Raw genomic sequence first — 15984 nt, forward strand, 5'->3', positions numbered from 1 at the left:
TGCTGAATAGTTTTTATGGGACTATTCTGCAATAGCTGTTTTACTTAAAAGGTTATGGTTGCTAGAGAGCTTAGGTCACCTGCAGGCTGAAGAATAAGAACAGGTCAGTTTTTTACGACATTCTTTTCCAAAATTTATACATACCTCACCTAAGCTGCTTAGGTCACTTTGCCTGCTTCATGTTTTAGTGGAGTTGGTAAGTGTGTGTTCATCATTTGTTCAGAATTGAGTTTTACATACTTTAAATATTTTATTTTGCTTATTCCATAGGGAGATAGAAAAGGAGAAAAGGCTGGTCTCCTTTTTTATGAGTATATCTTCATCCATTTTCTGTGCTCACAAAGGAGCCAGATCACACTCGGGTTAGTCTCCTCTGCCGTTTATAAACAAGAGCATTCAAGCTCAGAAGAAGGTTTCTGCCCAAACAAGAAAACATACAACATAATGACTTACCAAAAAAAATTTGTATTTGACTTTAATAACATTGCTGGATACATAGTTGCGTACACATCACCCACTTTCCCTACTTCAACCTGTGACTTATAACTGCTGGACGGTTCAGGAAGTCCAAGAATTCTACAGATAAGCCACAAATTGGTACTTCAAACAAGGATAATTAGAGGGGTGCTTTGGATCTTTCCTTTTGTTGATCGAGCTGGTTATCTTCCTCTGCCTTATATCAGCAGTAAAAAGAAATCCTGAGATGGTTCTTCACACATTGGCTCAGTGATACAACTATGTGAATTAAAGATGTCAGATATTCAGATGAGTCACTAACTCTTCATTATGACCTTACTATGTGCTGCTATGAATTAAAGACATCTCCTACTCTCATGAGGTCTATGGCTTGGTTTAAATTCTTGCTCTTTTGTCTTGTTTTATATGTTTGTTCAAGTATTGTTCTGAATCAGGGAGCTATTAATGATCTATATTTGTGCATACTAATAACCAACATTAAGTGAAACTTAAGCGTGTGTCAGGACTTTTTCATTTTATCTTCCCAGATCCCAAATCCAGTAAGTAATAGAGCTAGGCCTAGCTCAGCCACTACAATATTCTGTTTGGTAGAATTTCTGGATTAAGTCTGTGCCTTTTTTTTTTTTTTTTTTTTTTTTTTTTTGGAGCCTTCTTGGTTATGGTCATTACAAAGCCTCTACAACTCATCATACAGTCCATAGTTTCATAAAATAACAGTCCCTCTTGAAGTTTATGGCTTTCAGTTATTTTCCATTCACTTCTAGAAATTGCCCTGTACTGTGGTGACTCACCTATCTGGTAGAAAGTTTGCAAGTTCTCCAGTCCAAAACAGTGGTTCAAAATTACATTTATATGTACTAACATGCCAATTAGACAAAGGAGCCATTTAGTCAAGGTCTTAAAATGTTGGGTTTTTTCCTCCTCCTCTTTATAGGGTAAAAGGTACCAGTGGGATGCAGAAACTCAAGGATGGATTCTCGGTTCTTTTTTTTACGGCTACATCATCACCCAGATTCCTGGAGGATATATTGCCAGCAAAGTGGGGGGGAAACTGCTGCTAGGATTTGGGATCCTTGGCACTGCTGTCTTCACCCTGTTCACTCCCATTGCTGCGGATTTTGGAGTTGGAGCCCTCATTGTACTCAGGGCACTAGAAGGACTGGGAGAGGTAAGTTTTTTTCTCTTTTGTTTTTCCTCTGACCCTGGGGATCACTTTCTTGTCTTCTTAAAGATATTATTTTTTGGTATGACTAGAAACCAAAAATTGACATCAGAAGATAATAGGGATTTATCTTGGTTAAGCATCTGCCTTTGGCTCAGGTCAAGATCTCGGGGCTCTATAGAGCCCCGCATCAGGCTCCCTACTTGGCTGGGAGTCTGCTTCTCCCTTTCCCACTCCCCCTCTTCCCCACTCGTGCTCTGTCTCTCTCAAATAAATAAATAATAATAATAAAAGAAAGAAAGAAAGAAAGAAAGAAAGAAAGAAAGAAAGAAAGAAAGAAAGAAAGAAAAAGAAAGAAGGAAGGAAAGAAGGAAGGAAGGAAAGAAGGAAGGAAGGAAGGAAGGAAGGAAGGAAGGAAGGAAGGAAAGAAAGAAAGAAAGAAAGAAAGAAAGAAAGAAAGAAAGAAAGAAAGAAAGAAAGAAAGAAAGAAAAGGAAAGGAAAGGAAAGAAAAGAAAAATGATTAACTAGAAAATAACCTGAGTAGTTATCAATGAGTAGTGAATGAGTTCTCAAATAGGAGCATGCAGAAAATGGAAGTTTTGCTAAAAGATCAGAGAAAACATTTTCCGGGGACACTTCACAGCTCCTCCCACTCACTCCTACTTCAGGGGAGAAGAAAATAAACCGCTATTAACATGGTTAAGATGGACAGACCATCCTTACCTTTTGAACTTTGGCCACAGTTTATCTCTGTCTTATCACTGATTGTCCAGACCTAAAGCACATTTTACACAATGGGTTATCAAATTGCCTTGTTTTACTTTAGATGTGTTGTTACTTATAGAGCTTTCTCTTCGTTCTTTTTTCTGGTTCTCTAACTTAAAGACAAATATTTTATCATTTTATGTAACTATCTTTCTTTAGTTTTGTGATTCTTCTGACTTTTCTGCTGCTCTGAGAATTATCAATTTTTATATTTTTTTTCCTTTCCTCTAAGATTTTTATCACTTGAAAATTTTAATTCCTTATCTTTTTTCCTTCCCACTTCTCTTTTGCGTTTCGTAATATGTACCTCTATATTTTTATTTATTTATTTACTTACTTATTTTAGAGAGGGAAAGAAAGAGAGGCAGGGAGAAGGGACAGAGGGAGAGAGACCATCTTCAGCAGGCTCCGTGCCCAGCGCAGAGCCCAACACGGGGCTCGATCCCACGACCCTGAGATGATGACCTGAGCAGAAATCAAGAGTTGGACATTCAACCAACTGTGCCACCCAGGCACCCCTGTACCTCTATCTTTAAATAATGATCTCTTTTTGTTTCTGACTCTGAGCTTCTACCTATGAAACTGAGACGTAGGTTTATTTTGCTCTTAACGTTTCTTTAACTCAAGCGAAATAGTGTGCTCTGGGTTTGGTGTATAGCATGAAGCTTATGTTACGTAGCAATGTATCATGCTGTGTTGGAAAAACACTGACTGGAGTCATAAGATCAGAGTTTGAATAATAACTCTACTGTATCTTATGGTGAAACCTTAGGTAAGCCTTAATCTCTAGACCTCAGTTCCAACGTTTTTAAAGTTGGGACTAAAACACCTGCCCCATCCTCAGTCACAGCTCAGACGTGATAATGGTTGCTAGAATACCTTGGAAATTGCCAAGTACTATTTAAATTTAAGCTTTGATCACTCATCTGAGCATTCTTATTTTGTCCTTATCAAATAGAGATGTAACTAAATAAACTCTTTTGACTATAAAATAAAAATTACTCCCTTATTACCAGGTTCCTCTTCTTACATCAGTAAAATATACTTAATTTTAGTATATTTTCCCTGACCAGATATTGAATCTCCTCGCTGAATGTAATCCTATATGTTAGCTTCCTGTCTGTTTATGCCACTAATTTAGCATTATAGTACGTTGATTATATTACTACTGCTGTCGCAAGTAACTGTGTTACTTCTGAATAGAACTGAAGTTGTGTTTATTCTTCTTTTGTCTTCTCTGTTCCTCCAGTATGTATCACATGTACATTGCCTTATCCATAAACTTAGGTCAGCATCTTTCATCTTTAGCATCTGATTCACCATAAAAATACCTACGTGGTCCCTAGGGTTTTATAATAAACGTTTTCACAACATAACCTCTGTGGATGTTTCCTGACACCTTAATCTTTATTCTGTAATGACTCATCCTGTGGATGTCCCATGATACAGATTCTTATCAACTTGCAATGCTGCCTAAATCATTTTTTTAAAGCGTTTATTTATTTATTTGAGAGAGAGAGCGCACAAGCAGGAGGGGCAGAGGGAGAGAGAGAATCTCAAGTGGACTCCCCACTGAACATAGAGCCCAACGCTGAGCTCCATCTCACTACCCTGCGATCATGACCTGAGCCAAAACCAAGAGTTGGATGCTTAACCGATTGAGCCACCCAGGTGCCCCTGCCTAAATCATTTTTGCTCTCCATTGGAATTTCTTTCTTCTTTTTTTTTGTTTTTTGTTTTTAAAGGACTCAGCAGAAAGTCCAAAGTGTTAAAGCATTTATTCTAGTCTCCATTAATAATAGCACTAGCTACCCATTAGCTTTACAACAATCATGTGAGATTGGGAGTATTATCTTTGCTTTACAGATAAAGAAACTGAAGTTCAAGGAGGTTAACTCATCTTTGTGAGGCTGCACAGTTAGTGAATGTCCAAAGAGAGCTGTGAATCCACTGTTTTGAATCTACCAGCATCTATTCCCTCCTACTCTCCTCCAGCATCTCCTCCTCTCCCAAGTCTCTGTGACCCTCCTGCCTCCACTGTTCCATTGCCTCTTCATATCAGTAATTGACATTTACTAAGCTAGTTATCACCAAGGGAAAAAAAAAAGAATATAAACACTCTAATTGAATTAGAGTAGGACAATTGTAGGACAGTTTTTCTTATTGATTAGGGTCAATTTGAATTTTCTTCCAGTATTCCAAAGTATTAGCCCAGCATTTTTTAAACTTACATATCGGTAGTAATATTCCCATTTCATTCAGACCATTAATAAAGTGAATGAGTAAAATTGACCATGAGAGGGATTCCTTTATGTCATCATGCAGTGTATTCTTTTAGATTTATTGTAAATCCTTACCTTGTAGTCCTCAAACCAGTAGGCAGAATCTACAAATTGGAAGTACTTCACTTGAGTTATTTCACTCAACACTGTGGAAACATCTCTCTTCATGGAACCCAATTCTAGTTTGGTTCTTATCCAGAAATTTCTCTTACAACAAAAGACTCAACTGAATTTCAAATATCAACAAAACTATCTTGTATTTCAGCAGAAATATCTTTTTCCCCTCCTCAGGGTGTTACATTTCCAGCTATGCATGCCATGTGGTCTTCTTGGGCTCCCCCTCTTGAAAGAAGCAAGCTTCTTAGCATTTCATATGCAGGTGAGATAACTATTATAAAAATTTTGCTACAACCTGTTATGTGTATATAAGCCTTTTATTAAAAAAAAAAAAAATGCCTGCACACCAGAATGATGTCAGATGCCTCCTTTGGGTGAAAATAAAGTTTTGGCTGTATAATTTTATTATTCATTTTTCTCTTCGGCTCAGCAACATATGGCAATGTGGCTTAGTTGACTAGTGTCATTTTCTCTATCTGCCATCATTTATTTCAAAACATGTTGCTCATTCAGATGTTTATATAGAGAATGCTATGGTTTTTTTTTTTTTTTTTTTAGATCCAATAGCTGGAAAGTTGAACACTTTGGTCCTTAAATTCTGATTTCTAATCTGATTGTCTAAAGAGCATATCATGACTCTCAGACCCTCTCTTCATACATCTTTTTTTATGCATTTATTTGCCATCATTTTAATCAATGGGTGAGATAGCATGAGCTTTATATGTGAATTATAGTTTTACCAGATCACACACCAAATGAAAACTTTTGGACCTGACTGCTTTTAAATACAGTCGTTGAGAAAGTCCTCTCTGTGGCGCCTTTAAGCTAAAATGCACAGGAGAAGAATGAGCCAGTCATGCAAAGAGCAGAAAGAGGAGCATTCTAGCCATCCAGAACAGCACGTACAAGGGCTCTCAGGCGGGAAATAGCATAAGAGTTCAAAGAAATGAAAAACCACTGTGAGTGGCTAGAACTTAATGAATAAAGGGGAGAATGGCATAAGATGAGGTTGGAGAAATAGACAAGAGCCAGAGTATACCAGGCCTTACAGGCCACAAGGAGGAAATGTAGTTGTTGTGTTGTGTTTTTTTCCTCCAAAATGCAATGGGGAGATATCAGGGGTGTTTAACCAAGAGAGAGACATGATCCAATTTACATTTTAAGAAGATGGTTCTTACAGCTATGTAAAGATCAACCTGAGAAATCCGATGGTAAGTTCATGAGCAGGTACTGCCTATGTTCCTGTTTACCTATTGAGTCAAGTCTACGCTCGAATCGGGGGTCAAAATTCTCTACAGTCTTCACCGCTTCATTTCAGCTCGCCTAATCCCTAGCACATAGTACCCAAAGTGGAGTAGATATTCAGTACTAGCCAATCTATTTTTCTAACCTTTGTCTTCTGTTCCTTTCCTTCACCCAAGCGAAGTTCCCAAACCCCACTCTCTGCTTCCCTACTTCATTCCTTTACTCGTCCTATTACATCTGCCTCCACATCTTCTTTCTTATCTTGTTTATATGGGACAAAAATCTTACCCATCTCTCAAAGTCTATTGCTGCTTCTTATATCTTTTCCTGACCTCTGGAAGTCAGAGGTCATCGGTCCCCTATTTGAACTTCCACATTGCTCTGTGACACCTAATACTTTCTAACATGTAATAACTATTTGTTTATTTTTATCTCCTCTAAAACTTGACACCAGAAAAAATATCTGATTATTTTAACTGCCACTGTACCTACTAAGTCGTCTTCTATTTGGTGATTAAAATGAATTTCATTATTTATTTAACTGAAACAATTATTTGTAATATATTTTGGGGAAATTAGATTACTAAAAGCGTCATTCTTGTTTCATCAGTTGTACTGCAGTACATTATGTTTATCAGCCTCAGAGACCATCTTTGAACCTTTCTCTAAACACCTGCATTTCTAACACATTTACTGGTAATGCAGCATTTACTAGCTTATGTTATAGCAGGTCCTATACTGAATGATGCATCTAATTCATCAATAGCTACAGAGTTGTAACTAATGTAGTTCAAATTAATGTGTATGTTTTACATATTGTGGGTTTTCTAGTAAATGATTCCTTGAGAGAATCTGTTGCCCATCTTATTTAAGCAGTAGACCCATCCCCTCTTTGTTCATCTCTCTACAAAGTTTACAAAGTCTTTATTGTTGTTCTAGGAGCACAGCTTGGGACAGTAATTTCTCTTCCTCTTTCTGGAATAATTTGTTTCTATATGAATTGGACTTATGTCTTCTACCTTTTTGGTAAGTTTACTAAAAAATTTAACTTAAATCATAATGTAACAAATCCAAAATGTAATAGTAGTCTAATAATTGGTTAAAAATATATATTCCAACTAAAGTTACCAACTCCTAAACCACAAAGTTCTAAAATAATTACCGATAATCTGTTTTTTAGCTTTATATGGTTAAAATGATCTAGTTGAGTTATGATGTGATGTTAATTTTGGAGTATTTCTCAATATTAACTGCTGTTGAATCCAAGATTTTAATGCTATACTCACTACCAAAAATTACACTGTTGGTTAGTATAAAAATTTATATTTTGAAAAGATTTTTTCTCAAGCAAAGTAGGATGCCCTCACTTGGTGACTTTAATCTTTTTCTCTTTTTATTCAGTCCCAGGGCCTTTCATTTTGCAATCTCATTAGCAGGATGATACATGTTTTTATTTTATTTTATTTTTTTAAAGATTTTATTTATCTATGTGACGGAGAGACAGCCAGCGAGAGAGGGAACACAAGCAGGGGGAGTGGGAGAGGAAGAAGCAGGCTCCCAGCGGAGAAGCCCGATGTGGGACTCGATCCCGGGACGCCAGGATCACGCCCTGAGCCAAAGGCAGACGCTTAACGACTGCGCTACCCAGGCGCCCCTGATACATGTTTTTAATAAATAGATTGCCACATAGACATTTCATGCAGAAAATACATCTGCAATCTAAACAAAAAACAAATCAATGAATGAAAACAGATATCTGTGGAAATGATAGATTGTGGAAATTTATTTTTTAAAATATTTGTCTGGTAGACTCTGCTAGGCAGAGTCATGTGGTTAAAGTTGTTCTATTCAAAACTTATAGGAAGTAATACAGATAGCAAGTATCCCATTAGGAAACTATGAGTGGAAACTTGAAATCAACACTAAACTGAAACCAATTTTACGTTGGTAATTAATAATTACATAATTTCTTCAAGACATGTAAAAATTGTTGTTGGTGCACTCTAATTTTATTTAACTTATTTTCCTATTTTAAGGTATCGTTGGCATCATTTGGTTTATTTTATGGATCTTTTTAGTTAGTGAAACGCCAGAAACTCACAAGACAATCTCCCGCCATGAAAAAGAATATATTCTTTCATCATTAAAAAATCAGGTATGGACTTTGGCACATTTTTAAAACAATTTCAGAACTTTTTTTCCTTCAGAATTGAGGTACCAGTTTTTTAAACAGATATTTCTATTGTGCATGTTCTGGGCAAAGTAGAGAGTGGGCAAATGAAATTAATAAAGTATTGGTTTGTTTTATCTGAGAAATTCCAATTCATTCAAGATTAAATCATGAAAAAAGTTACTTTTATAAGTAGCTTTAATTTTTGTTTTTTTAAAGTCATCTCTGCACCCAGTGTGAGGCTCAAACCCACAACCCTGAGATCAAGAGCTGCATGCTCTACCAACTGAGCCAGCCGGTCGCCCCTGTAAGTTGCTCTAAACCTTCTAGAGTAATGATTTTCAGTGAGTCTTAAGTTTGTCTTCTTAATTAATAGAAAATAAAATGTTAGTTGTTAGAAAACTAGTGTTTTTATCTGCATTTTATTTATTTATTTATTTTTCTCTTTTCTTCCCCCCTCCTCCAACCCCTTATCAGTATTTTAAATGAGTGTGATTTAATAAGGAACACAGCACATTTTTTATGATATATAATATGATATACATCTACCTATCTGCTCCTCTGGAGTAGATCTTAGAAAAAAAAATGTATATGTTATTAAAGCTAGATTTTTATCACTTAATCGAGCACAATAGCATGTCAGAAATAAAAGTCTGGGGGCGCCTGGGTGGCACAGCGGTTGAGCGTCTGCCTTCGACTCAGGGCGTGATCCCGGCGTTACGGGATCGAGCCCCACATCAGGCTCCTCCGCTGTGAGCCTGCTTCTTCCTCTCCCACTCCCCCTGCTTCTGTTCCCTCTCTCGCTGGCTGTCTCTATCTCTGTCAAATAAATAAATAAAATCTTTAAAAAAAAAAAAGAAATAAAAGTCTGTCGGGGTGCCTGGGTGGCACAGCGGTTAAGCGTCTGCCTTCGGCTCAGGGCGTGATCCCAGCGTTCTGGGATCGAGCCCCACATCAGGCTCCTCCGCTGTGAGCCTGCTTCTTCCTCTCCCATTCCCCCTGCTTGTGTTCCCTCTCTTGCTGGCTGTCTCTATCTCTGTCAAATAAATAAATAAAATCTTTAAAAAAAAAAAAAAGAAAGAAAAGTCTGTCATAATTTAATACAGTAAATCTTCAGGTCATGGAAACAAAATATTTGTCTTTTGAAGGGAATAAAAAAGAACATGAAAAGTCAGGAAAAATTGGGACACCTGGGTGGCTCATTCGGTTAAGTGTCTGCCTTCAGCTCAGGTCATGATCTTAGGGTCCTGGGATCGAGCCCCACATCGGGCTCCTTGCTCAGTGGGGAGCCTGATTCTCCCTCTGCCTGCCGCTCCTGCTGCTTGTACACGCTCTCTCTCTCTCTGACAAATAAATAAATAAATCTTAAAAAAAAAAAGAAAAGTCAGGAAAAATTAAAATATATAGTCTTCTTTAGCATTTAATGGCTTCATCGTTACTTTATTAGTTTAAGAACAAAATATTTTATATAAAACTTTTCTCACCCATTAAGTTATTATTGATATTTTCAGTTCTTATATATAGTATAACCGGGCAACAATTAAATACTCATTCACCTTTCTTTTTAAGTTTTTAAATTTAAAAATTAAATTTTGCTACAGCTGTCTGTACAAGCTGCTGAACTTTAAGAAATACGGCACCTCTTGATCTTAAGGTCGGCAAAAACTCAGAAGAAATCACAAATAATAAATAAAGTTACTTTGAAACCTTGGTGTCCTCTGTGATGTTAATCAAATGAATCACCCATTTTCCCCCTAAGGAAGAGATAAAAGTAATTTAATGCATTGTGAGCAGATCTTGCCATATAAAACCTGATACATCTTGTCACATTTCCTCAGCATTGATGGTCAACAGCTACTTATTTCAATACTTCATTTTTATCATTATTTTTATGAACTTATGAAACCTTTTAGTTTATTTAGATTTTTTTAAAAGCTTTCTTTCTCTACCTCGATATGTGTCTAAAGCTGTCCCTTATCCAAACTTTAGGTTAATTTGTTTTTCCATATGCTTCAGAAAATGGAATATTCAGAACAATAGGAGTTAGGAGGATTACGTTTCATAGAATTCCAAACTGCATTCTTAAACTAGAGGATGTTTTGGTTAAAAATGTCATAAAATAAAGGTGCCTGGCTGGCTCAGTTGGTAGGGCATGCGGTTCTTGATCTCAGGCTTGTAAGTTCAAGGCCCACATTGGGCAGAGAATTTACTTTAAAAAAAAAAGGAAAGAAATGTCATAAAATAATGATATGTTACATGAAGCTCCACCTTTAAATCTTGCATCTAAGAAATGTGCAGCATCCGCTGTACTTCATTCATTCTTCAAACATTTTTTGAGAATTATCACGTCCTAGGTTCTTTGTCAGGTACTGAGGACTTAAAAATTAATATGAGAAAGAAAATGAACAAGACATGGTTCCTGTGGTACCTGTGATCTCCAGAGGGAGACAGCCCTGGGTGAACATAATTTCAATATGATATATGCTGCTATATAAAAATAAATGTTCCCTCTCCTTCTCTTCCCTGAAACCCCCTACGTCTTTGACACAGAGTGGAGAACACAAGAGTGTATCTACCAAGTCAGATAAAAAGTCCCTGGGGGGAAAAAAGCCACAAGAAGGTTAATAATAGTTCTTCCTCTTTTTGAAATAACCATGAACCCTGGAAGCAGAAACATAGATTGCTCTGTTAGCTTTTCAGAAAGAAACCACAGAGCCTCAGTGTATAGGAAATGTAATAATCTGATGCTTCAGGCTGGTAGATTCAGGCTTCTTAATCACGCATCAATAAAAAGGTGGGGGCGAACATGCTGGGCCAATAAATAAATACATATATTTATTCATGGTTATCTATATGTACTGCTGTGCTTATATGTATTATAAAAGATATCTAAAAACAGACTTTTTGAAAAGTAAAATGAAATAAGCAGTATGTACATGAATTTGAAATTTTAATAGGAAAAGCCTTTTTGTCCCTTAAAAATTAGCAATAATAATATTTAATGGGAGCAGTGTTGAATATGTTGAATTTGATGAGCCCACCATGCATTTGCTTGGTGATGTAGCTAACAAAGGACTCAGGAGGAAAAGCGTCAGTTCCCCTGTTGTCTTAGTGTTCCTCTGTGCCCACATTATTAGAATTCTCTTCCATGACTTTCTCTACAGTAAGAGTCTTTTGAAGACACTGTCAATTTTGTAGATTTGTTTTCACTAAAACTGGCTAATAAAATCCATAAGCCCAACTTAAATAACCCCTTCGAACTGGGGAGATCATACAATATGTGACTGTCTGACATACTCCAGGACCAACCTAGTTATTAAATATTGATGGAGTTTAGTTTCTCTAGAATAAAAGCGAGTGTAGATAGTAGAAGTTTTAAAATGGGGATGCCTGGGTGGCTCAGTTGGTTAAGTGTCTGCCTTCAGCTCAGGTCATGATCCCAGAGTCCTGGGATTGAGTCCCCTGTTGGTCTCCTTGCTCAGTGGGGAGCCTGCTTCTCCCTCTCCCTCTGCTATTCTCTCTGCTTGCGCTCTCTCTCTCTGAAAAATAAGTAAAATCTTAAAAAAAAAGAAGAAGAAGAAGTTCTAAAATGTTTTTCCATATAGCAAGTGGTCATCTTATATCCCCCTCAGGTGCTTACACCCTACTTTGAAGACCACTTCTTCAGATGCTGCATAAACAAACCTTCTGTGGAACCCTTCTTATAAGTTACTGTAATTTAGTAAAGATTGGATAGCGAAATGGGAATTCTAATAGGACTTCCAGTCTCATTCCTATGCCCTTATGTCAACCTCTGAATTTTATTATGAAACTATTCTCTATTTTAATAGATGGAGAAATTAATACTGCAGGTGAATTCTGACATTCATAAGGAATGTTTAGGGTTCACATTATACCTATAAGATTACATTTCTACTTTTTCTTTTAACTTAAATCATGGACTCTCTATTGCTATTTACTTTTTTTTTAGAAAGATTTTATTTATTTATTTGACAGAGATAGCGACAGCCAGCTAGAGAGGGAACACAAGCAGGGGGAGTGGGAGAGGACGAAGCAGGCTCCCAGCGGAGGAGCCTGATGTGGGGCTCGATCCCAGAACGCCGGGATCACGCCCTGAGCCGAAGGCAGACGCTTAACCGTTGTGCCACCCAGGCGCCCCTCTATTGCTATTTAATATTTTGGAAGAGTTGGTTTAAAACTCTGGAATTTACTGGGACGCCTGGGTGCCTCAGTCGGTCAAGTGTCCAAGTCTTGATTTCAGCTCAAGTCATGATCAAAGAGTTGTGAGGTTGAGTCCTACATTGAGCTTCACACTCAGCGGGAAGTCTGCTTCTCGCGCTCTCGCTCTCTCCCTCTCCCTTCCCTGCTTGTGCTCTCTTTCTCTCTAAAATAAATAAATAAATCTTTACCCCCCACACACACACACAAAAACTTCTGGAATTTACTAATCATGGCTGATAATGTATTCTCGATGGAATTTTGGCTGATAAAGTACAGATGCAAACATAGCATATACTAACTGTGCCTGTTGTTTTTTCAGCTTTCCTCACAGAAGTCGGTGCCGTGGATGCCCATGCTAAAATCACTGCCTCTTTGGGCTATCGTAGTTGCACATTTCTCTTACAACTGGACTTTTTATACTTTATTGACGTTATTGCCTACTTACATGAAGGAGATCCTAAGGTTCAATGTTCAAGAGGTAAGAAAAAAAAAATCATGTCCTTCTTATATAAAGAATACATTTTTAAACTACACACAGAACTTGTTTTTATCTATATAAAAGTCAGTTATTTTGTATCTTCCCTTTTACACTCACCTACTGAATTCTAGAGACTGCCTTTTTTGCTTCACAGTTGTACCTTCTTTGTTCAGTGTGTGTTCTTGATTCAAGGTATCTTTTGGCCGGTATCCCCCTTAGTCAGAAAAGTCTTAGTAGGCCCTGGTAACACGCCAGGCTATCAGATGACAAATTCAAGTGTACCCGTATTCACTTCTCCAAGGGCTGGTGGTGGGACCGCTGGCAGCTGAGAGGGAACCTGGGAGACCTGAGGCCCCTGAGCACTGGTTGCGCTGCAGCTTTATTCAGGCACTGGCAGAGCTGTGACTGCAAAGCTGTGTAAGAAGGAAGGGCCTTCCTGGGGGGCCTGGGGGGCTTTGTCGGTTCAGCATCTGCCTCCGGCTCAGGTCCTGATCCCAGAGTCCTGGGATCGAGTCCCTCGTCGGGCTCCCTGCTTAGTAGGGAGTCTGCTTCTCCCTCTCCTTCTGACCCTCCTCCCCGCTTGTGCGCCCTCTCTCTTTCTCTGTCTCAAATAAATAAGTAAAATCTTAAAAAAAAAAAAAAAAAAAAAAAAAAGGAAGAAAAAGAAGGGCCTTCCTGAAACTGCTAGTTCTTTTGAACCCATAGAATTGAGGCAGTTTCTATCATAATCTCTGTGCTGATGGGTTTTGTCTTTAAAGAGATTGAGGAAAAGCCTGAACAGAAAGAGGCAGTTTGTAAGGAAAACTGGCGGTGTTCTTGCCTTCAAAATAAAAGACAGATCAAAGACCTAAATGTAAGAGCTAAAACAATAAAACTCTTAGAAGGAATACCTCTTTGAGACCTTGGCAACGGTTTCTTATATGTAATACCAAAAGCATAAGTGACCAAAAAAAAAGGACATAAATTAGATTTTTGATTACAAAATTTTGATTACAAAATTAAAAACTTTTGTGACTCAGAGGACACTATCAAAAATGAAAATACACACACACACACACACAAATGAAAATCCACTAAATGGGAGAAAATATTTGTAAACCAGAATCGTTTATCTTGCATTTTTATACAAAAAGGTATTTTCTTTCAAAATTCAAAGAAATGTGAATAAACTTTAAAAATAATTCTCTAGTTGTATAAAAGCCCCTTTTTATTTTTATTTTTTTAAAGATTTTATTTATTTATTTGACAGACAGCAAGAGAGGGAACACAAGCAAGGGAAGTGTGAGAGGGAGAAGCAGACTTCCTGCCAAGCAGGGAGCCCGATGTGGGGCTCGATGTGGGGCTTGATCCCAGGACCCTGGGATCATGACCTGAGCTGAAGGCAGACACTTAACCAACTGAGCCACCCAGGTGCCCCTAAAAGCCCCTTTTTAAAATGAATTCCTTTTTGATCTTTGTTCAAAATAAAGCCTGCTTGGAGAAGCATTATATTTAAAATTATAATCTCATTAATTTAAAATTTTAAAGCTCTTAATCCTTTGTTATAAGCTTGCTTTTTCATAGAAGTTTAGCTCACTTTTTTTCCTAGTTTTTTCCAATTCTATTGTTCCTATTTCTTTTTTTTTTTTTAAGATTTTATTTATTTATTTTTGCAAGAGAGCGAGCACGAGTGGCAGGGGGTGGGGACAGAGGCAGAGGGAGAAGCAGACTCCCCACTGAACAGGGAGCCCGACATGGAACTCTATCCCAGGACCCTGAGATCATGACCTGAGCCAAAGGCAGATGCTTAACCAACTGAGCCACCCAGGTGCCCAATTTTGAAGATTTACAGTAGTTTGGAGAAGGTAGTTTTAGGTTTTTAGGAGAGTTTTTAACATTTGAACCTTAAGTGGAAAAATTCAGTAACTCTGATGAATTATCAGTCTTATCCCACCAGAGAACAAGACCAAGATCAGAAAATTCACTTCTCTATTTGCTTCAGTTTATTCACGTGTAGGATTCTGCCACAAATAATGATAGCTGTGATCCCGCTCTGCAGAAATCTAAATAGAATAAAATTTAAAGAGGAAATAACTCAGCTCAGTGTGAGAAAGAAACAAAAATCTTAGCTACGGCGGTAGAACTGTAAGCTTACAGCATCTGAATGTAAAGGACCACAAACTATGATGAAAAGAACTGAATGTTTTCTTAAGCACACTAAAATTTAAAATACCAACAGGTTTTGTTGTTTTGTACCATTCATGATGCTTAAATGGAATTATTACCAGATTTAAATACCACTGATAAAATATCTTTCTACCTTTTTTGTAAAACACTACCTTAGTTGTAAAATACTAGAAGGGGTACCCATCTTTCTCAGACTATAAAAACATTTGTTCTTATCAAAATTAGGCCATTTAGTTTTGGCACCCCAGGTTTATGCTGGGGAAAAGTGAGTAGAAGAAAGAAATGTCTTCTTTTTTTTTTTTCCACGTATGTGTTCTTCATTTTACAGAATTTGTGATTTCCTAAAACGCTGACCATCGAATCATTTCCTACAAAGCAAATAGCACATTTCCATGATAAATTGTTTCATATCTCGTGGTGCTTTTATTTTTTTAGGTGGCAGCTTAAAGGAAAAGAAGAGGGAAAAATAGAGGTCTGTCAGCTCACTACCTGTGTCCTCTGCTCATAGCATGTGGTAGTGCAGTGGACACTTGACCTAGATGGTGTGCATTCTAGAATAATTCATTAAGCTATACATTTGACTTATGTGGTTTTCTGTATCTGCATGTTATTTTATCATAAAAATATTTGTATAAACACAAATATAAGTATTTGTAATTATATATACTATATAACAATTTTATATAATTATAAATATATTTTTAATATTTTCTATCTTTACATTTGTATAAATATCTTTATATAAAATATAAATTATATCATTTTAAATTTAAATATAAATTGTAAAATATAAATAAAAGCATAATTGCTTATATATAAATAGAAATATTTACAGTAATTGTAATAAACTATATGAAAATTTTATATATGATAATTTAAATATAAATATATAATACATAT

The 15984-nt window shown here is 36.9% G+C and overlaps 1 protein-coding gene across 1 annotated transcript in view; it reads left to right on the forward strand.

Annotated features, from left to right (window-relative positions):
- Positions 1-15984, forward strand: part of SLC17A5 (solute carrier family 17 member 5) — a 45404-nt gene that overhangs the window by 8035 nt on the left and 21385 nt on the right. Inside the window, exons 3-7 of the mRNA XM_045803788.2 lie at positions 1412-1645; positions 4979-5066; positions 6989-7075; positions 8086-8204; positions 12760-12918. Coding sequence (XP_045659744.1) covers positions 1412-1645; positions 4979-5066; positions 6989-7075; positions 8086-8204; positions 12760-12918 — 687 coding nt within the window. The remainder of the gene's footprint in view (positions 1-1411; positions 1646-4978; positions 5067-6988; positions 7076-8085; positions 8205-12759; positions 12919-15984) is intronic.

The sequence above is a fragment of the Ursus americanus genome, chromosome 29 (assembly GCF_024610735.1).
Source record: "Ursus americanus isolate L20-20 chromosome 29, mUrsAme1.1.p, whole genome shotgun sequence".
NCBI lineage: Eukaryota > Metazoa > Chordata > Mammalia > Carnivora > Ursidae > Ursus > Ursus americanus.